Source organism: Drosophila suzukii, chromosome 3 (assembly GCF_043229965.1).
Source record: "Drosophila suzukii chromosome 3, CBGP_Dsuzu_IsoJpt1.0, whole genome shotgun sequence".
Classification (NCBI taxonomy): Eukaryota; Metazoa; Arthropoda; class Insecta; order Diptera; family Drosophilidae; genus Drosophila; species Drosophila suzukii.
In genome coordinates, this window is record NC_092082.1 from 61,223,129 (window position 1) to 61,246,219 (window position 23,091).

The 23,091-nt window shown below is 40.8% G+C and overlaps 2 protein-coding genes and 1 long non-coding RNA gene across 5 annotated transcripts in view; all 3 read left to right on the forward strand.

Annotated features, from left to right (window-relative positions):
• The window catches only part of LOC118878561 (uncharacterized), a 109,095-nt gene extending 108,120 nt beyond the window's left edge, over positions 1-975 (forward strand). For all 3 annotated transcript variants that reach the window (XR_011603947.1, XM_070995597.1, XM_070995598.1), the window contains 2 exons: positions 399-530; positions 658-975. The gene's annotated coding sequence lies outside the window, so the exon portion shown is untranslated. The remainder of the gene's footprint in view (positions 1-398; positions 531-657) is intronic.
• Positions 976-2,425: 1,450 nt separating this feature from the next.
• On the forward strand, positions 2,426-3,447 carry LOC139353156 (uncharacterized). Its single transcript, XR_011604312.1, has 2 exons — positions 2,426-2,560; positions 2,649-3,447. It is a non-coding gene; the product is annotated as an uncharacterized lncRNA (long non-coding RNA).
• Positions 3,448-21,018: 17,571 nt separating this feature from the next.
• On the forward strand, positions 21,019-22,874 carry LOC118878048 (uncharacterized). Its single transcript, XM_036819212.3, has one exon. The coding sequence runs from the start codon at positions 21,122-21,124 to the stop codon at positions 21,899-21,901; it is 780 nt and encodes a 259-aa protein (XP_036675107.3). The 5' UTR covers positions 21,019-21,121; the 3' UTR covers positions 21,902-22,874.
• The last annotated feature ends 217 nt before the right edge of the window (positions 22,875-23,091 follow it).

Below are 23,091 nucleotides of genomic sequence, written 5' to 3' on the forward strand. Positions count from 1 at the left end.
CGCTAAGAAGACGCTTTGCTGCCGTTGCATATTGCTCGGTGGCTTCGCAGTCGTTTCACCTATGTACATCTTTATTATATTTTATTGTTCTTTCACGTGATTTTTTTCTTTTTTGAGTTAACTTACTGATCCAACATTCTTTTAAGACCGAATTCGGTTTATATTCGGAATTCGCAAAAAATAATTTTTCGCATTTTCGATTTTTATAAAAGTTTTTTTACGAATACTACGGTAACACGTGTTTCAGGAATTGGCCGATATTACACTTATCTAATTTTTAATTTTTTAAAAATAAAAACAAATTAAATTAAAAAAATATTTTGGTCTTATTTAAATGATTATATATAAAACAACCTACTCGAAACTTAATATAAAACTACTTAACTTTTTCTTTATAGATACAAATTGATTTCAACATGTTGTACCCTGAGAAATAAGCAAGAAAACGGTTTTTTGTTTTTATGAAGAGCAAATACAAAACAAAGAGTGTCATAAACTATTAAAGACAGCTCAAAAAACTGTATCAATCGGTAATATATAATTTTTATAAATTTAAACTTAACTTTTTGCAGGTTAAATTTTATCTTCCTATAATAAGCTTGACTTTTTATAAATTATGCCATTACCAAAAATCTAATAACATATTCTTATTCACAGATTCCAAGGACTACATTTACTCTGTATTGTCTGACAGTACAGACCGTCATTAAGGGAACCAACAAGCGAAAGAATTTCTCACTACTGGACTCGCAGGAAAGTTTTGAACGCACATGCAGGCGTACAATTGTTGCAAACTTTACTAGCTGCCCTATGCATATGTATTATATAAATTTTAAGAGTTACGTTAAGTACAAATGTATTTAAAACAAAAATAATGATAACGTGTTAGCATGGTAAAAAAAACGAATGTAAGCAGAACAATTGTTTGGATGATATGTTTAAGTTTATTTTCAATAAAAACACATTGCATACGTATTTGTGGCTTTTTTAAATATAAATCACGCTTGTTTTAAACTACGGATCGGTTTAAATTGAATATGCACCATAATAATATGGCTTAAATACTATATTTAAATCAAAAATAAAGTACAGTTCTTTTAACGGGGATTATATTTAATTTAAATACAATTTGTATTTATATTAAAGTTCATCCCAGTCTGATTTAAAAATGAGAATTATTTAATCCAAATAAAAATATGCTGAGTTTGAGGGCATGCTATAATTATTTTAACTATAAAAACCATTCAAATGAAATATTCTATTTACTGAAACTAAATATGAAAATATTTAAAAGAAATATAAAAATATAATACTTTTTACTATGGAACATATTTAATTTAATTATTTTGTACTATTTTAACATATTTGATCGAAAATAAAAAATCGTTGAACTTACTACGAGATTATTCAAAAAATAATTAACTATTTAACGTTTTCGTTTTTACGATTTTCATGTTAGGTTCTAAACCGCTGGGAAAAATAGTTGAAACGTTGGAGAAATAGTGACATTTACGATGATTTTTCTACCAGTGCAATGATGATAATGTATAAAGTAATGATTTTTCGAGAATCGGAGATTCAAGGAATTCATGCCGAAGACTGCGTCATATTTGTGGTATAGTTACAAAACAAAACGTATAACAGCTAAATTGGTTATGCACAAAAACGCACATATTTGGGGAAATTTTTAAAAGCAGTGTCCTGGAACTATGACCCATTTTTATACCCGTTACTCGTAGAGTAAAAGGGTATACTAGATTCGTCGGAAAGTATGTAACAGGCAGAAGGAAGCGTTTCCGACCCCATAAAGTATATATATTCTTGATCAGGATCACTAGCCGAGTCGATCTAGCCATGTCCGTCTGTCCGTCTGTCTGTCCGGATGAACGCTGAGATCTCGGAAACTATGAGAGCTAGGCTATTGAGATTTGGCGTACAGATTCCTGAGCTTCTTACGCAGCGCAAGTTTGTTTCAGCACAGTGCCACGCCCACTCTAACGCCCACAAACCGCCCAAAACTGTGGCTCCTACAGTTTTGATGCTAGAATAAAAATTTTAACTGAAATGTATTGTTCTCATCAATACCTATCGATTGACCCAAAAAAAAGTTTGCCACGCCCACTTTAACGCCCACAAACCGCGAAAACCTGTGACGCCCACAATTTTCATGCTAGATAAAAAATTTGAACTGAAATGTATTGGTCTCGTCGATACCTATCGATTGATCTAAAAAAAAATTTGCCACGCCCACTCTAACGCCCATAACGCTTAAATCTGTATACCGCCGGTAGGTGGCGCATTTTAATATCGCTTTTCTGCTGGCATATCTCCATATAGCTGAGTAACGGGTATCTGATAGCCGAGGTACTCGACTATAGCGTTCTTCCTTGTTATTTATATTGTGTCCTTGAATTATGACCAATTTTTATTTATATTTTTTTATTTCATAACTTTATTTTATCCCTAGATGATTGATTTTATAGATTTCACTGGAGTATTAGTCTTCGGCTGTTAGTGGATTGCTTACTTTGAAAGCCAATCAAAATAACTATTTTCCCAGGTAGGTTGCAAAAGTTTTCACAAGTCATGGCAAACATGAAACTGACAGGTATTGCACATGTAACTTTGAATTTGGCTTCTTTATCAAGGCGCAAGTTACCGACCAGTCGGCAGTCAACGAGCCTCCGGCCAAACCTTCCAGAGCTACCCTAGAAATGGTACGCTGACTGGGTGGGCACTTTGACCCACACATCTGGATGTAGTTATGTACCTTGCAACCTGAATCATTGCTTATACCCGGCACCGACCACCTCGAGTTTTGCTGACATAGCAACAGGATGCCCCGACACCTCGCCCAGGAAATGTGACACGAGCAGGCACTTCGAACGGATTGCTAGATAATCATTCTTTATTTCATCTTGTGTTAGTGTATAAGCCCTTATGTATAGTAGCGGCTGCTTTTCGGCCACCGCTGAACCATATATGAGGGGAGTCTAGAAATTCACTTCAAACGTAGAAGACGTTCTTACTCTATTTAAATCGTATTTTATTCCAACAAATATCAAACTTGAGATTCAAAATATCAATTCTGAGGACTTACTGACGGAAAACTGGAACCCCCTTGGACCACTACCAACCGGAGCAGACACTTTAACTGTAAGAAACACACACACACACAGACTTAGGTGAAGTATTCTTCTTCTCTAAACAAAAATGCCAAGGTATACAACGTGAACGTAATGCCAAATACGACATGGGATAGCAAGCGAAAGAAAGTTAAAAGAAACAAATCATACCCGTACAGTGAAAGAACAAATTTATACTAATGGAAAAAAAAAATTAAATAGAGATGAAAAGAAAATTAAAAAAAAAAAAACAAGAAATATATATGTGAAAAATTTTTAAAGTGAGAATAATAAAGTTGTGCAGTTAAAAATTTATAAATACGTTGCAATGCTCGATTCCGTTCGGCAGATCATAATCTAAATAATTTTTTGTTACTAAATAAAATATAATATTTGTAGTGGTTGTTAAAAAAAAACAGTTCTATAATCCCATTGCGTGTTTTGTAAAAACGTCAACTACAAAATGTATTACAAATTATAGCACATAAAGCTAAAAGCTAAAAGCTAAAAGCCGTATGGCCAGATGTTACTTAAAGCAATCAGATAGAAGATAAAAGGAAAGGCGAACAGGTGTAGCGCTTGCTTTAGCAGAAGTGGCTCCATCTGTGGTTCGTAGAGACACAGGGGTGGCGCCATCTAGCATTCGTGCGAAGAAATGTTCTGTAGCCGGTTTCGGAATAAGTGAGAGGGCCAAATGTCAGGCTTTCTCGGGTCTAGTTTTTCACCTCATACCCCGGGGTTTGGGGTACCGCCTGAATTTTGGCATCAGAGTCGGTCTTTTCCGTTTTGGCAGCCTAGGCGAGCAGAGGTAAAAATTTCTCTACAAGTGTTTAATCCGCAAAGTTTAGCGCGCCTGTTCATCTTGCTTGGCCACTGGAAAAAAAGGAGATATATTTAGGAAATTAACTAGGGATTAGGGTGAGTTCTAGCACAGATCGCAATGTTTGAGGTCTAGTGAGTAACGTTGAGCTTATTCGGCAGCTACCAGCCGTCCTCAAAAGGTTCCTGCGCGGCCGCCGTGTATTCGAGTGAGATCTGTGGAGGTCATCCCCTGTTATATGTGGAGCCGGACAAGCTGCTCGAAAAACTAGGTCGAGAAGCGGAAAAGAGGCCCAGTTCAGGGCCCCGCCAACAGCATTGCCTTTGGGGCGATGGAAGAAGACCCGACACACATAACCATTTTCGTTTGCTAAGTTACAAATCAAAAGCTTTTGCTTGGGGATCGTTCTTCGTTTGAGCGAGAGCCAAGGACAGTTGTTCGATCGCGCTGCAAGAAGGTGGTCCGTCGCGGAATGCGGCGGAGATTTTCTTCGTAGAGCCGTGAATTTGGCGTAAAAATGCCGGAAAATTGAGATAAAATTCATAAGGGGAAAGCGGAAAAGTTAAGCTCTCCGTCAGTTTTGTGACATTCGGGCATAACCTCCAGAAAGAAGGAAAAATTGTTAAAGACATGCAAAAGAAAAAAATCACTATGTAATACGTTAGTTTAAGTGAAATGTTTAAGATCAAAAAGTTCGTTTTATCGATTGATGGCGAAGCAATTTAAAGTCGTGCAAGGAGGCAGAGCCGTCATCCGGGGTTTTTTTAAGCGGTACATTCCGGTCGTGGAATCTTAAATCGTTTTGAGTTTATTGTTATCTATACATTATCCCGCAGCTAGCAACAAACGTCTCGGCAAAAGTGCTTTTATCGATGGATGTTCCTGCAAGCGGTGAGTGCCTTAATTTTTACATTTGAAAGATCAGGAGAAAACTCAAGGCGGTGTAAAGAAAAGAGGAAAAAAAGCTAAGTCACACCGCACCAAATTGGCCTGCAATCAGAAAAATCGTGATGTCAAGTTCTCTCCTTGCAATTTTTTATTGAGAGTTTTATTTTTGATTATTTATTTCTTACCCCTTGCATTATTAGTCAAATAAAGTCGTAAATTAAATTTAAATTGAATTTCCGCCACATAATCATAATTTCATTTAAAACTATGCCTATCTAATTGAATCTTATCATTATATATTCCTAGATGTTTATACCCGTTACTCGTAGAGTAAAAGGGTATACTAGATTCGTCGGAAAGAATGTAACAGGCAGAAGGAAGCGTTTCCGACCCCATAAAGTATATATATCCTTGATCAGGATCACTAGCCGAGTCGATCTAGCCATGTCCGTCTGTCCGTCTGTCCGTCTGTCTGTCCGGATGAACGCTGAGATCTCGGAAACTATGAGAGCTAGGCTATTGAGATTTGGCGTACAGATTCCTGAGCTTCTTACGCAGCGCAAGTTTGTTTCAGTAGACTGCCACGCCCACTCTAACGCCCACAAACCGCCCAAAGCTGTAACTCCTACAGTTTTGATGCTAGATAGAAAATTTTAACTGAAATGTATTGTTCTCATCAATACCTATCGATTGACCTAAAAAAAAGTTTGCCACGCCCACTTAAACGCCCACAAACCGCGAAAACCTGTGACGCCCACAATTTGCATGCTAGATAAAAAATTTTAACTGAAATGTATTGGTGTCGTCAATACCTATCGATTGATCCAAAAATAATTTTGCCACGCCCACTCTAACGCCCATAACGCTTAAATCTGTCTACGGCCGGTAGGTGGCGCATTTTAGTTTCGCTTTGCTGCTTGCATATCTCCATTTCCCTTTGAGTAACGGGTATCTGATAGTCGAGGTACTCGACTATAGCGTTCTTCCTTGTTTGATCTAAGATCGCTTTATTTACTTTTTTTAGCTGATAATAAAACCTTTGTAATGTGCTAAATTCGCAGTCTGTAGCCGCAGGTAGGATGACTCCGCGATAGGGTAGCTCGTATTTGATGGGGTCGTTCGGACGTATGGGAGAGAACATCTAACGAGGTGAATTTGAGACTCGGCTAGGGTATTAGGGGAATTTCCTTTTGATTTTATGTGTTGTTGCTAGTTAGGCAGAGAGTTGTGTCTCAGACTTGTTTGGCGACATTCCTCGTGGGACTTAGATAAAATCAGAGCCTTTAAGCCTGCAGGGCTTAAGGAAGCGTACAATATGGCAATACAAGAAAGGAGCCTGTACTTTGCGGAGAATGCTACAAATTGGTCACAGAGCAGGCAATTGATTAGGCAAATCGATCGTTTCCGGTCAGTAATCAATCAGTACCAATACCAAAGTAGGGACAATAATTAATATCAGAACAAGTACTATAACCAAAATCCAAACAGGGACTATAACCGTTACAACCGAATCAACAAACCTACCTATAACCGATCAAACTACGGTAATAATAATCGTAACCAACGATTCCCGGCTATTACGGCAAACGATGACATAGCCAGTACATCATATGCCGCAGCTAAAAGAAACTCTAGTAATAACAGATTTCAGTCTAACCGACTAAAAATGTTTAATATAGAAACAAAAAATATTGATGAAGAAGAACATTTTCTATCAAAAGCCTCGAAACGCAAACAGGATTCTTGAGAAAATCTCGTTTGGACGCCCATTTACCATATATAAAACTTTCATTTCAAGACAAACATAACTTAAAATTCCTAGTAGAGGGCTCTTTCATAAATCCCAAATTTGTAACAGACAACGAAAAGATTAGACTCGAAAAACCAATTTCCATTACAACCGTGTTACAAGAACACCCAATCCGACAGATGACTATATTACCCATCTTTGAAGAAATAAATGATCAAAGAAAGCTCCCTTTTCTACTATTTAACTTTAACCATTTTTCCATTTTTCGACTTATTCATTGGCATGAACATTCTGACCCAACTTCCGGCAGTAATCATACACCGACGGTGGAAATTCCTTTGCTTATTGAACCAAATCGTTCCTCAGAGATTTATGAGATCGAAGAGGAGACGAAGTAGTTGATCAAAATTCCTGTAAGCGATAAGGAAGGCCCATTTTTGTGTGACCACATTCAATTAGAACAGGATTTTTTATAACAGCAGGGATGTATACGGCATGTAATAATTTCGGTCTGATCGAACTTAATAATTTTTCGACCACACCTAAAAAGTTATATTTGGATTCAAAACTAGAGGTAAACAGATTCAAAAAGGATGATTTCGCCATTTACTAATGTTATACCAAATAACGTCAAAAACAAAAACGAACATTGTACTTCAGGCTTTGGGACCATTAGAACAAAAAATTTAAATTTAAATTTAAAATAAAAACTTTCCAATAAGTTTCCTGGTCTAGTATATCGTGATGGCGACCAACTTTCTTTTGAAAATCAAGTGAAACACGAAATAAAGACTACAGAAGACAAGCCTGCATTCTGTAGACCGTTTAGATGCAGCCCCACAGAATCATCCGAAATTCAAAATCAAATAAACAAACTCTTAGACCAAAATATAATCAAACATGTCCATTCGCCTTGGAGCGCTCCAGTTTTCTTGGTTTCAAAGAAACTAGATGCGTCTAAAATAAAAAAAATGGAGAATGGTTGTGGATTACAGAAAACTTAACGATAAAACAGTAAAAGACAGATATCCCATGCCTAACATCAATGATGTTCTTAACAGAATCGGCAGAGCTAAGTATTTCACAGCCAAAGATCTGGCTAGTGGCTACCATCAAATTGAAATGGAACCTAGAGACACTCCAAGGACATCCTTCACGGCACAAAGAGGGCATTATGAATTTATTCGTATGCCTTTCGGTCTTACAAACGCTCCAGCGACTTTCCAAAGAGTGATGGATAACGTTTTGGCTGATCTTAACGGAGATTGCTGTTTAGTGTACTTGGACGATATTATAATTTTTTCACCTTCCCTACAAGAACATATTGCCGACTTAAATTTCGTGTTTCGTAGACTAGAACAGGCCAACTTAAAGATGCAACCAGACAGAGGTCAGAGTTCCTACACAAAGAAATAGAACACTTAGGACTTATGGTCACAGAGAATGGTATTAAGTCTAACCCAAAGAAAATGCCAGCCATTCCGACCACCAAAAAAGAGATAAAATCTTTTCTCTGACTCTTTGGATATTAAAGAAAGTTCATCCGGGATTTTGCTAAAATAAGCAAACCTGTAACGCAACAACTAAAAGGGAAAGCCCCGGTATTGCTTACCGAAGAATACAAAAAATCTTTTGATACCTGTAAAACCTTACTTTGTAACGACCCTTTATTAAGATACCCGGACTTTAAAAAACCTTTCATATTAACCACAGATGTCAGTAATGTGGCAATGGGGGCGGTCCTGTCGCAAGGAACACTGGGTTCTGACAGACCGGTATCATTCGGTAGAAGAACACTTATTAAACAAATTACTCGACCGTTGAGAAAGAAATGATAGCCATTATTTGGTCAACCAAATATAAGTATTCCGACCTTATCTTTTTGGTGAAAAATTCCAAATAGTCACTGACCACAGGCCTTTAACATGGTTGACGATTTTCAAAGAGCCAAATTCAAAGTTAGTTAGATTGAAATTTCAATTGTTAGAATATGACTACGAAGTGGTATACAAAAAGGGATCCCAGAACGTAGTGGCTGATGCCTTAAGTCGTGTAACAATACAATACAAATGACTTGCATATCCAATTCTGTACCAAATGAATAGTCCGATCCAAGCCCCATAATTACATCCGATAGATTACACCAGTTTACAAAAAAAAAAAATTAAGAAATACGCCTTTCAGGAAACCTTTGTTTTCCGGTAAGATACATCTCCCTGATTAAGAAAAGGGCACTTAAAATTTTTTCTATGGTACCATTTTTTTTAAAGTGTAAAAAACGTTTTTTGCACTTTTTTATTTTCTAACTTGAGTTGTGATAACCCGAATTCGGTCATTAGGGCCTCATTTACAGGTAATAGAATGCCCTTTAACTTTCTTATACACATCATTCGGTTCCAATCATTAGTTTAAAGGCTACACTTCGTCAAAGTTGAAAAATATGGATAAAATGCAAAAAAAAAGGAAAAATAGTCGCAATAGTCGAGTATCTCGACTATCAGATACCCGTCACTCAGCTAAAGGGACCAAAGGGAAATGAAGATATGCAAACAGCAAAGCGAGATTAAAATGCGCCACCTACCGGCGGTAGACAGATTTAAGCGTTATGGGCGTTAGAGTGGGCGTGGCAAATTTATTTTTGGATCAATCGACAGGTATTGACGAAACCAATACATTTCAGTTTTATCTAGCATGAAAATTGTGGTCGTCACAGGCTTGGGCGGCTTTTGGGCGTTAAAGTGGGCGTGGCAAACTTTTTTAAAGTCAATCGATAGGTATTGATAAGAACAGTACATTTCAGTTAAAATTTTTATTCTAGCATATAAACTGTAGGAGCCACAGTTTTGGGCGGTTTGTGGGCGTTAGAGTGGGCGTGGCAAGCCGAAGTTTGAATACCCTTGCAGTTATAAGAAATAATCAATGTTAGTAACACTATGTTACATTTTAAGGATTGTTGCTAGCTTCAGTGATATTAAAACAATTTCACGTACTCAGCCCCCACACCACGACAAGGTCACAATCCACGAAGGGGAAAATATTATCATTTATATATATACCATTTTGAAAACGACGTTGATAGATATAAATAAATAAATTAATAATACCATAAAAATACATATATACAATATGCTATATACAATTAATTATTTTTTCTAACCTATTACAATTTTTACAATTTATATATTTAATTATATTACCTACTACAAGCTATACTTTAAAAAAATTCCATCGTGGTGGCTATATGGTGTCTCATAAGTAATGGCAAGAGCTTGTGGAATTCGAGAATCTGAAAATATCCAATCAATTTGTGTTATTTGTTTTGTTGTGGGAGAATGATTGATTGAAAAGAGGTTATAGGCATTCAAGTGTTCCTCCAGAATATCAGTCCCTGTGGATCTGCAAATATTAAAATCTCCTAATATTACTACTTTAGTATTATCCATTCTACGCACTTTTTCCACATCAGCTTTAATTTCATTTCGAAATCTTGAAATAGGAAATCCGGGACTCCTATAAACAGTTATAAATGACGTGTCAAGATATTTAAATGCAATCGATTGATACGTTGCCCTTGTGTTTGTGGACTTCTTTGTCTTAAACAGAAATAATACATTTTGCGAAATGTTTTGTTTAGCATAAATAAGTATTCCGTTCTTCCCAATACCATTCAAACGATTGCAATCTATTTATACCCGTTACTCGTAGAGTAAAAGGGTATACTAGAAAGTATGTAACAGGAAAGTATGTAACAGGCAGAAGGAAGCGTTTCCGACCCCATAAAGTATATATATTCTTGATCAGGATCACTAGCCGAGTCGATCTAGCCATGTCCGTCTGTCCGTCTGTCCGGATGAACGCTGAGATCTCGGAAACTATGAGAGCTAGGCTATTGAGATTTGGCGTGCAGATTCCTGAGCTTCTTACGCAGCGCAAGTTTGTTTCAGTAGAGTGCCACGCCCACTCTAACGCCCACAAACCGCCCAAAACTGTGGCTTCTACAGTTTTGATGCTAGAATAAAAATTTTAACTGAAATGTAATGTTCTCATCAATACCTATCGATTGACCCAAAACAAAGTTTGCCACGCCCACTTTAACGCCCACAAACCGCGAAAACCTGTGGCGCCCACAATTTTCATGCTAGATAAAAAATTTTAACTGAAATGTATTGGTCTCGTAAATACCTATCGATTGATCCAAAAAAAATTTTGCCACGCCCACTCTAACGCCCATAACGCTTAAATCTGTATACCGCCGGTAGGTGGCGCATTTTAATCTCGCTTTGCTGCTTGCATATCTCCATTTAGCTGAATAACGGGTATCTGATAGTCGAGGTACTCGACTATAGCGTTCTTCCTTGTTTTCTTCTAATGTCGAAATCCCTTAAGTGTACTCTTCTTGTTGAAGAGTCCAGGTTTCAACAAAACATAAAAAGTTGGCAGAACAAATAATGTTGTCGTTGGCAACATCTTCGCGATGAGCGCGAATAGATTCCACGTTGTGGTAATATAAAGAGTTATCCTCATTTTCATTGACCAAAAATTCATAATGCGTATTCAAAGCCTTTTCCCCTCTTAAACGTTCAAGTTCTACTAGGACATTTGTAGCTCCAAATCTAGTTGGAGGGACAAAGTCTCCTAAAAGTAAAAGGCCCGATGCGCTAGTTGCTCTGCTGCAACCTACGTACAACGAAGCTCGCTTAATGCCTCTTTTAAGATGCACTGCGACTTTGCTGTAGGTTGCTCCTTGGCTCTTATGGATGGTAATAGCCTCAGCAGGAACAACTGGAAATTGTTTTCGATCAATTCGAATTTCCGCATTGGAATACTCGGGCTGTTTTATAAATTGGAGTCCAGTCTGGGTGATCATTTCCTCGAACTTTTGACCTAGCTATAGTACCGACAGTGGCATCTGTAAACTTATTCCACAGTCCAGTAACTAATAATGAGCCGTTAACCATACAGTTGTCAATTCGCATTAATTGACCAGTTGCCCCATTTACAAGTTCATCATTTGTGTCAATATTGACTGTAACCATATATTTTGCAGTAGTCTTCAGGTGTAAAATATATGGTAGACCCTGAGTTTCAGAGGTCTTCATGTTTTGGGCATGCCTAAGAGTTGATTCTCGACTTCTTTCAGACCTATTAGCTGACTTAACTGTATCTACTGCAGTTAAAACAAATTCTTAAGTTCCAATTTGGGCAAGTTTTAGGGAGTTGTAATGGTTTACGTCAGCATTAAAACAGAATAAGTGAATTGCATCGTCAGGAACATCGGCTATTGGAAGAACTCTTGTCCTGGAAAGCTCAATATCTGCATTTGTCATGTTGGCTTAAGACATATTATTCAAAGCCAAAGCAAAAGCGTTGTCGTCACGTTTCCGCATTATTTCCGTTAGCTCGAAAAACTTAAAGTTATTCCAGAGGTTAGCTCCTGCCAGAATATTATAGGGATAAGATGTATTTTCTGCGAATATCCAACGATCTCCAACTGGGCTAAGCTGCTTCAGATCTCCAAACACTATTATAGACTTGCCCCCAAAACTTACATCTTGACTTCTAAAAATTTGACAAAGTCTTTGATCTAAGTATCCAAGCATTTTTGATCCGACCATCTCATCTATAATAATTAATTGGATATCAATCAACTTGCAATGCATTGTATTTAAAGTGAATTGCTTAAGGGTCTTAAAGGACCAGATGTTTGATTAACAGGAAGGGAGAAAACTGAATGAAGCGTTAGTCCCCCAATCCCAAAAGCTGCTTTTCCAGTAGGAGCACAAAGTAAAACCTTTGCGAAATCTGTTGCCCCAGGAAGTTTATTTGCTCGCCAAGTTATAGACTGAAATATTGTAGAAATCAATATGCTTTTTCCCACTCCGGCCCCTCCACCAACATATTCATAAAATGTTTTTTTGGCTGCAACATTATACATTACGTGGGCGTAATACTGGCGTTGCTTAAAGTTGAGAGACCGGGTAAGCGAGCAAAGGTTATCGTCAGATACTATCGGAGAAAGTCTTATAAGAGGAAGTTTGCCATTTGAATCCTTTTCATCTTGGAGTACTTTTATGTTTTGGCCGACGTCGGGGTCTGCCAAAGCTCTGAACTCTTCATCAAGGTATTGAGAGGCTGGCCCTTCGGGAAGGGGGCCGTTTTCTTCTCTATCCACATTTTGCAGATCTTGAAGAATTCTCTCTAACTCCATGTCGTCAAACACATCATACTGCTCTTTATTGCGTTTAATAATTTAAAAATTAATTCTAAATGTGCTTTCATTGTCGTTTGCAATGAGTTCCGTCTCTTCACTTCTCCATGGGAAAAAGAGCATAACGTGCTCTCTAAAATAATCTGATGGAGAAGAGCTTAAACTGAAGCGAACCCACCTAAGAATTAGGCCATGATTACGTCTTTTTACCCTACCAGTCCCATCCAGCATTTGATTCGTCGATTGCTTCGTCATATTCTTTGTTTGACTGTTCTGAACGTGCATTTAGCTTGGAGAATTTGAATGAAGCCGCAAATTCCGCAAGACATAACGACTTTAGTTGTTCATGTCTTTGCACGTATCGATCTAGTAAATTTCGTTCAAAAATATCTGTTGAGTTTTCGGGAAGCTGTTCTAATTCTCTGTTAGATGTTAATAAAAACATTCCCTTTACTAGCCTCAGTCAAGTGTAAACCTAAAATGTTGTATGCAGCTTCTTGGGCAGATATTTCTGTAGCGTTAATAAACTTGCTCCCTAAATGCTGCGATTTTCTTTTGACGGATACACTTCCATGGCTTATTTCTGTCATTGCTTTTTGAAGCAGTTGCGACACGCCACGGTTGGATTTATTTATGTAGTTAATTATATAACTACAACAGGCGTAAGCATCTAGAATAAATTGAATATCCATGTTTGCTCTATGCAAGCCTTAAATATTTCTATTATAAGCATTCAGCAACCTATCAGAAAACTGGCGACGAAGAAACACTTGGGGCTTTTTTAAGCTAGACCGAATGGCGAACTTGAACTCCTCATATGAAATTTCAAGATGGCTGAGAAAATAATCAAAATTATTAAACATGGCCGATTCTCTTCGGAAACTGACTTTTAGAGCTCTTTAACTATTTTAAATATTTCTTTATATTCTTCAACGTTGGATTCGTTTTCTTTAAATGGATACAAAACCAGAATTGTTGGCCTCGCAGTTCCCTTAAACATGAAGCGCTGTGCTTATGGCGCTTATATTGAATTACTTCATGAATTTCAGGATCGTCCCCGCTGGTAGCTATGAAAAGATCAATAAAGCGGGAGACCTCTTCGGCGTTATCGGGTCCTTCTAGCTTTGGGGCACCAGAAAACCAATACACGCGGCGATGCTCCGTGCTGGAACTTAATCCTCCAATAATAATGGACGAGTCGTAACTCACCAAATATCTCGGAGCTTTTAAATAATTTCCTTAATTATCGGAACTTGTAGTCGAAGTACCCGGAGCACGTTACTGGGTCTGATCGGATTAATCTAGCTTTTTCGGCGCTAGAAACAGCTGCTGCCTCTGTCTCAGTAATGTCTCTGCTATCCAATAAAAGAGATAGAGTAACTAAGAGTTCGGTCCTTTTAGATTCAGCAGCAGAGAGGGTTATGAAGAATGTAGGCAACCCAAATTGTCTAATCATGGTTATAACTTTCTTTTTTCTGCCTCCCAGTGTGCTGGAGCTGAACGAAGGCCTTTTAGAATGTGAAATCCATAGTCTTGTTGTACAAGACTGTCAACAAAAGAATTATCCCTCACATTTGCAGTAGTTACTGCACCTGATTTTTTTCGTAGGGAAATGGAAATAGAACTTTGAATTCGTTGCATTTCATAAAATTTGTACATATGAAGGACTTTGGGCACTACTGCGCAACGACGGTCGTAAAAGCGAATTTGCGATCTTCCTTTTTTTGCATAGGTCGAATTCCCCTTAAATATTTCGCCGCAAGAAATAGTTGGGAAGGAAAGTTCTTTTGCGTCGTCGTCAAGGGTTAAATTTTTTTAAATTTTTTTAAATCACCTTCTTGCGCGTCATTTGATTGAGAATGAGAATGTTGACGAAGAAGCTCTTCTACGACTTCTCGGTCAGATTCATCTGCGATGAAAGGTATCTCTTCTTCGGCTCCCATTTGATTGAGCCAATCACCTTCAAAGGAAATGTTGTGCTTTCTGTAGAGCTCAGTGTTAACCAAGTATCGCACAGCTTGAATAACCCGAGCGCGTCGAATAGTTTCCGTCATGAAATTATGGGAATATTCTAACTTTCTTTTCAAATGAACCTGGATTACATGGGTCGAATCAAAGGTGCGCGGGAGTACGCTTACAGTATCAGGTACTGAAATTGGAACATTGACTATAGCGCCTCTTATTCCGCATTGCGGAGAGATGGACAAAGGAATGGTATCCTACCTTTGGAAACGCGTTGACGACATGTGCTGCAAAATTTATATTTGCCGGACGTACTCGGAAACTTTCTACTTAAATAAAAGGCATTGTCCGCACTAAAGTTGGGGTATTTAGAAGAAATAGTACGTATGTTCAAACCAATTACCTGAGATGGAAACCACGTTCCTCCACAGCACATACAAAACTTAGATGGTCCGTTCTTAATGTTACGAAGATATTGTTCCATCGCCATAGCACGACTCCCCCGTCGCTGGCGTTCTCGTTCATCCTCCGAAAGTTGTGCTCTTGCAGCAATATTGCGCTGTGACTGTCTTGAAGATTCTGCCTGTCGATTTTGTGAACTCGACCTGTATGTGAGAAGTCGTTCGTCAGCCATTTCCTGAATTTGATGTTCCCGAAGTCTTCGCTGAAGTCTTGTGTTCCGATGATGCACTGTGTTGGTCCTTTGCTCCTGTGTCCAAGTGATAGGGGTGTTTCTAGTGATCCTATGAGCTGCTGCGTCACGTGAACGCTCGGGTCCTCTACTTTCCTCGATCGATCTCCAGATAGCATGATCAGCAGTGTTCCGCGACTGCTCTCGTCGTCGCTCCTCGGAATCCGACCTGACCATTGCGCGCGCTGCAACGTCCCGTGCGCGCTCGGGTCCTCGATTTTCCCCGATCGATCTCCAGGTAGCATGATTAGCAGTGTTTCGCGACTGCTCTCGTCGTCGATCTTCGGAATTCGACCTGGCGCTTGCGTGCGCTTCAGCGTCCCGTGTGCGCTTGAGTCCTCGATTTTCCTCGATCGCTCTCCAGGTAACGCGATTGCCAGTGTTCCTCAATCGTTCGCTGGCTTTAATTCTTTCGCTTCTCCTTCTCTGAGAGCGAGCAGCAGAATTTCGCGAGCGATCTTTTTTGGGCCAAGGCAATGTGCTGCGCATTGCGGGTCCTTATTTGTGACGCATTTTGAGCATTATCCTCTCCCGCGCCCATCGAGTGAGATGCTTTCACCTCGAAAATCTCTCTCTCGCGCACAGCATCCACAAGCTGCCACCCGCGCGTTTTTTCCCTCATCACTGCAAACAACAAAATCAGCTGTTTACAGTGTTGAACAACGTCGAGGTAGGAGCTTAACAGCGTGGATCCCCGCGTCTAACAGCACATAGTGTTGGAAAGCGCCATAAACGCGGGCCCAGCCTAAGTTTTTGAATTTTGTATATCGAAATTCTCCAAATTCTGGCACCGGGATTCAGAGGCGGCAAAAGGCAGAAGGCCAAGGATCGGGCTAAATTCCAACCCCTCCGCCGCGGCGGTGTATCAAAAGGGGCACTGGGGACCGAAAAGGGGCGGTATATCCCCCATCGTAAGCCTAGGGGAAATCTGTGGCCAGCGGGGAGCCTCCCTCGAACAAACCGGGTAGCCCGAGATGGAGGAGGCTGAAAACCCTTTCGCGGGCAGACCAGTGGTGGTAAGATCTCCCCGCCAGCCGAGGGAAGATGGGACCGACGGAGTTGCAGCGGCATTTAAGAAGGGCAGCAAGCTCGCCCGCTCGCCGGCACCTTCGACAACCCATGTCGATGAGCTGATCGTAGACACCGAGGAAGCTAAGGAAACTCCTAAGAGGACGTGTGATCCTGCGAGCCAGGCTAACTCGCAGAGGACAACGCCGTCCAAAAGGAGCAAGGCCTCCCACGAGGCAACCTGCCTGGAGGATCTCTTGGAGCTGGGGAAGCTTCTGCAGGAGGTATCCACCAAGATGATGGGCAAGACGGCGCGTTACATAACTGTCGCCACGAGGGAGACGTTCGTGCGCATGAAGGCGCTTCACACGAACATCCTAGAGGCGAACAGAGAGGGCGGCAAGGACGAAAGTATCAGGGTGAATGGGCAAGATGCTGCAATTGTGTGCGCGAAATGCTCTCGAAGCCTGCAGAGCGCCGACAAAGAACAGCAGACAACGCCTGTGTGGAGGAGAGATTCTGCAGCGCAAACGGAGCCTTGGCGAAGGATAAGCCAGCCGACTGTGGCTGGAGGATCCGCGGCTCAAGTGGCCCCACCATCCACGCGCCCAACGCAGCAGAAAAGTGCCAAAGCTCCCAGGACGCACGCTGGCGCCAGTAAGACTGTGAGCCCCGCAATTTCGGTCGCTGAGTGGGAGGTGGTCAAGAAAAAGCCGAGGGCCACGCGTCGCGCCAGACCCGACGCCGTCGTTGTCCAGGCGAGCGGGAAATCGTACAGCGAGGTGTTAGCCATGGTGATTTGAAGGGAAGATAAACAGCTGTCGGACTTGGGAAGCTGTGTATCCAAGGTACGCCGCACCATTAACGGCAACCTACTGCTCGAGGTGGCCAAAGGCAGCGCAGAAAGTGCAGAAGCCATGAAGGAGAGCATTGCGAGGGTGTTAGGCGACGCAGCGTCAGTGCGAGCCATGTCGGACGAGACCAAACTGCTCGTTCTGGAGATAAGAGACATCGACTCAATCGCGACGGAGCAGGAAATCTGCGCTGCGATTGCGAGCCAGTATGGTATCGACGCGGAGCGCATCAGAGTTCGGAGTCTGCGTCGAGGCTACGCGAAGTCGCAGTTAGCTGTGATCAGTTTGCCCTACTCCCTGGGGAAAGCCGTCCTCCATCGTGGCGAGGTGCGGATTGGATGGACCATCTGCAGGATCCGGGAAAGAACAGGCCCCCAAGATGTTTTAAATGCTTGGAATCCGGGCATATTGCAGTTAACTGCAAGAGCCTAGTGGACAGGAGCGATTGCTGCATAAGATGTGGTGAAAAAGGGCACAAGGCAGCCAAGTGCAGCAAGGAGCCTTCATGCTTATTCTGCTCTGCGGCAGGAAGACAGGAGACCAGGCACCAGGCAGGAAACAGACTCTGCCCAGCCACAACCAGCGGGACAGGGAGAGCTCGGCCGTCATGCAATTGATTCAGCTAAATCTGAACCATTGTAGGGCCGCGCAGCACCTCCTGAAGCAGACGGTGCGCGAGCTGGGTTCTAAGGTGGCGATACTCAGTGAGTGTACAGAGTGGAAAGCAGCAGCGATTGGGTCACGGATCGCACAGGCAAAGCGGCACTGTGGCTCTGCGGTGTGAGTGTTCCACCAATGCGGGACACGAGAGCAGTAGAGGGATTTGTCCGAGCGAACGTAGGTGGCACATGGATCTACAGCTGCTACCTGGCCCCCAGTCTATCACTGACGTCCTTTAGCAGGATCCTGGACGAGCTGATCAGCGACCTGAGAGGAAGGAGCAACGTGGTGATCGGAGGCGACTTTAACGCCTGGGCCGAGGAATGGCGCTCCCTCTATACCAACGCCAGGGGGCGCACCATCCTTGAAGCAATTGCGTCACTGGACATCGTCCTGTTGAACGAGGGCTCCCAGCACACCTTCAACAGAGCTGGGACCGGTTCAATCATAGACCTATCGTTCGCGAGCAGCTCGTTATCCCGTAGCACACGCTGGAGGATAGGCGAGGTGTTCACGGCCAGCGACCATGAGGCCATCCTGCTGACAGTTGGCGGTCCACCGTGCCAAAGCCAGCCGATGACCGGGCCAAGAAAAGCCTACCGTCACAGACCTTCGCCAGCGCACTGGAGGGATTGGCTGTATCTGAGCTGGACTCGGCAGATGTAGCAGCGAACAAATTGGCAGCCAGACTGGAGGCGCTGAGTGGACACGGCTGCTTCCGAAGCTTCCTTAAGCGCTTCGGGCACGACACGGAGGACGGTTGCCCAGAGTGCGGCAGTGGCATTGTCGAGGACGCTCAGCATGTCCTTTTTGAATGTCGCCGCTTTGGCTATGACCGCCAGATACTCATGGAGACCACCGGGACAAGAATTCGGCCAGAAACTTTTGTGCCCCTCATGCTGCTGAAGGAGGCGAATTGGGAAGCGACGGCAGCCTACGCAGCGTTCGCAGTACGCACCGACAACGAGAGGAGAGAAGCTAAAGCCTAGGTGGCTACCATTGCGCGAAGCAACACCTTGCGGTGATACCGCGCAACCACGGCCCCCTACTCCTGTTCTTGAACTCACTTTTACTTGTATATAATTGTAGTGAATAAATGAATATAAAAAAAAAAAAAAACATTGCCACTTGGCAAGTGGTTTTCACAGACTAATCCGGTTATTAGGATTACGAGTCAATATTAAGGGGCGGGGAATGCCCGATTTTAGGGACAATTAGTATGTAAATTGGAAAGCCAAGTTGATTACCTAACTTTGGGATTGCGTAATAACTGCATTATTACCTGTTATCTAGCCTCGTGGCAACCTTGTTATGGTTATTTCTGTACTCTAAAATAGAAATAACGGTTATATCTAGGTAGCCTACCTTATAAGTTGAACATCTGTATCTATGACATTCGTGTCCTAACACCACCCCATTCAGCAAAATATTACAGTCGTCAGATTTTTGTGTTAAATTAATTTCGTAATTCTGAAAAGTTAAAATATTCTAACCCAGAGAAAAATAAAATACGATCGAAATCAAAATTTTTTTAAAAATAATTATTTCATTATTTCTCTGACCGTTTCTTTGACAGCTATATCTTAATGTCGTCCGATTTGTGTTAATTAAATTCGAAATTCTTTAAAATACACAAAATTTTATTCACAATAGCATAAGATATTATGTCAAAAATCACCGAAGCTATAATTTATTTTTAAATTTTAAATTCGAAATTCAGAACTAATTAAAAAATGTTCTTTCCAAGCGTATGAGATTATGTGTTGAAAAGCACCAAAGATATAATTTAAATTTGATTTCGATTATTCCTATGGGAGCTATAAGATATGGTTGTCCGATCCGGCTGGTTCCGACTTATATACTACCTGCAAAAGGAATAAGACTTTTGGGAAAGTTTCAACCCGATAGCTTTAAAACTGAGATACTAGTTCGCGTAGAAACGGTCGGACAGACGAACATGGCTAGATCGACTCGTCTAGTGATGCTGATCAAGAATATACAAACTTTATGGGGTCGGAAGCGTCTCCTTCACTGCGTTGCAAACTTCTGACTGAAATCAAAATACCCTTTCCAAGGGTAATTCTTAAGTATATACCTACGAACCACTTAAAAATTATGAAATATCCGATTATATGTTATTAAATACCTCGGAACTCTCTCATAATATAAACATTTTAGATCCACTTATAATTATTAATAATACCAAAATATCTTTATCCGTCATGTTATTAATTTTAATCATTATATATTTAATTTCTTTACCTATTATTAAGTGTACAAATAAATTTGTAACCAAAAAACAACGGCCATAACTTGGAAAACCTATTAACGAAGAAATTTTTTAACATTGTCATTGCCTTTGTTTTTAATTTTCCATTAACTTCGAGGGCCGCGCTTGACCGTCCTGCTAAGATAAATAAAGCAATCGTTTAGTAAACACAAGCTTCTGTTCGAAGCCCAAACTCTTACGTTCAAAGCCTAAAGTATTGCGTTTTAAGTTCAGATCATATTGCGTTTCGATTTTCAATCAAATTGCATCGGTCAGCATAATTTCATTTCACAATGAGATGCGACAGTTTCAGCATAAGCTTTTATTTTAAACAAAATTTAAAGGTCTAGAAGCTTAAGAAGGTAAAGCTTCTGGCCGAGATTCGTTGGATAAGATTTTAGAATTAAGAAGTCAGTCTATTTCGGATTGAAGTCGCGTAAGTCATACCTAATAATAAAAAGTAAAAGTGTTTTGATGTATTAGTGAGTTTGTGAATTCAGGTCAACCACCAAGGGAATTCAATTAAAAAAATAAAAATTATATTTTTTCAAATAAACGACAATGAATAAAATTAATTTACACATATTTTAGGAGGACTGTGGGTGTTTCAGATCTCTATATTTTAAACTGAGGTTTCAAACGGTATTAAAACAGACGGACAAACGGACATGGCTACAACGACTTTCCTAGTGATCCTGATCAAGAATATATATACATTATCGGAAACGTTTCTTACCAAAATTATAATACCCTCTGCAAGGGTGTAATAAAATGTAAAAATTGGTTGCACTATGCCCAACACACTCCATATTCTGAACTTCATTGACAAACTCAGTTGCGCTGCACGGTAATAATACCCACTTGTAGCCTATGTGGCGAGAGAATAATGTCAACGATATCCGGCAGGGCCGCAGGGAAACTTCAAAACGACAGCTGGGCTCATTGCTTCCATTTTAAGAGAAAACTCCAGCTTTTCTGTGAATCGCGTTTATCCACTGGAGGCCTTATCAAAGAGATGGCTAATCCGTTCCGCTGGTGCCTCGTATCGCAAAACTGTGTGCTGCAGATTAACGTGGTCCTGGTGGTGGTGGGGCTGATCATCCTTCTAGACGTGTTCGGCCACCTCTATGTAAAGACGGTAATGTTTCCTGGTCTGCACGTCTACCCAGTGGCCATGCGCAAGTGGCTCTTCTGGGTGCGCCTTATGACAATCGTTTCCTACGTTCTGAACGCAATCCTGGGAATTCGAATGACCCGGCAACCGACCGTCTTTAAGTTCGCTGGCTACATGTTGGTTGGCTGCGTGGTGTTGCTGTACACATTTACCATCGCGGTGACGCGCTTCATGTATCGTCGCAGGTTCGAATTCTTCGTCCAGTTAATGGTCAGCCAGATGTGGATTAAAGATTGTCTGGGTAAGATCGAGGTGGAGCTCGGATGTTGCGGTAGGACCAGCGCGGCCGACTACCAGAAGTGCTCGACCAACCGCACCTGGGCCAGTGGCTCCTGTTGCGGGGAGCACAATTGTCCAGGATGCACATCGAAGCTTACCGAGTACTTGTGGACTATCGAGATGGATGTGGCGCGGGACAACATAATCTTGTCCTTTTTCCTGTTCGTGGCGTTGAGTTTAATGGCAGCACACTATTGGCGCGTGCAGTTTTAAGAGGACGTTTACAATTCATACGACTCTGAGACTTCTTGAATGCGCAGAAGCGACACGACAAACAAACAGGCTCATCTGGCCGTGACAGCGAATTGGACTTAGTTTAATTTAATGGCCTTTGTCCGCTCTGATCAATTCGACTTTAATTCAACATTAAATACATACGACAATGTTTTGCTTTTGTTTTGCTTTTTCGCCCACATCTACCATACTCTATCATAAATACTCTACAATAACTCAAATTAGATATTCCCTCAAGATGTCCGAAAATGAATTAGCAATGACGATGATTTGTTCAACCCATGTTTCAATTGATTGTTTAAAAAACCCGATTGTGCATAAAAAAAAGTTTCTTCCATTCGGAGTTGAACTAGGTCCTACAAGTTCTACAGTTAAGCAACTAGACCCCTAGACTAGTCCCCGGACCCATTCAGTCAAATGCGAGATTGAGCCCTTTTTGCAGCAAATCACACGAAATTATACACTAACACAATTAATTGAAGAATGAACAACGCACACTAGGAAGAAAATTGAGCCGTACTTTCCGTTTATGGTGGTTACTCATCTTGTAGTCTATATTATCTTTGGTATGACCCATACAAATTTTGGAACGGATTCTTGGATTATTAGTTCGTCAAAACATTTAAACAGTGCAACTCTTTATTTTTCGTAACCCATTCTCATTATTATTCTGATGTAAATATCTTTAAATTGACTTAAGATATGATGCTACCTTAAATACATATCTGTGGAAAGACATCTAGGGAATTTATTGAGATATCAACTAAGTACCGACTCTTGAGTAGTGTTAACTTCAACCGCGATCAAAAGCGAAGTGTGCAGAAATGCTTACATACATACGTCTGCCTGCATCTTTTAAAAAATAACGTTTTGCAGTTCAGTATAATCGACATGGCTACTTTCATGACAGATATACATCAGCTCTTATGAGCAATTAAAGCCTATTTAAACTAGATAATAGTTATTATACCCGTTACTCGTAGAGTAAAAGGGTATACTAAATTCGTCGGAAAGTACGTTACAGGTAGAAGGAAGGGTTTGCGACCCCAAATAGTATATATGCAGCCTAGTCGATCAAGCAATGTCCGTCTGTCCGTATGAACGCTGAGATCTCAGAAACTATAAGAGCTAGGCTATTGGGGTTTGGCATGAAGATTTCTGAGCTTCTT

Excerpts from the sequence above, each read along its gene's own strand:
- LOC118878048 (XM_036819212.3), top strand. The coding sequence starts at position 21,122 with ATGTCAACGATATCCGGCAGGGCCGCAGGGAAACTTCAAAACGACAGC.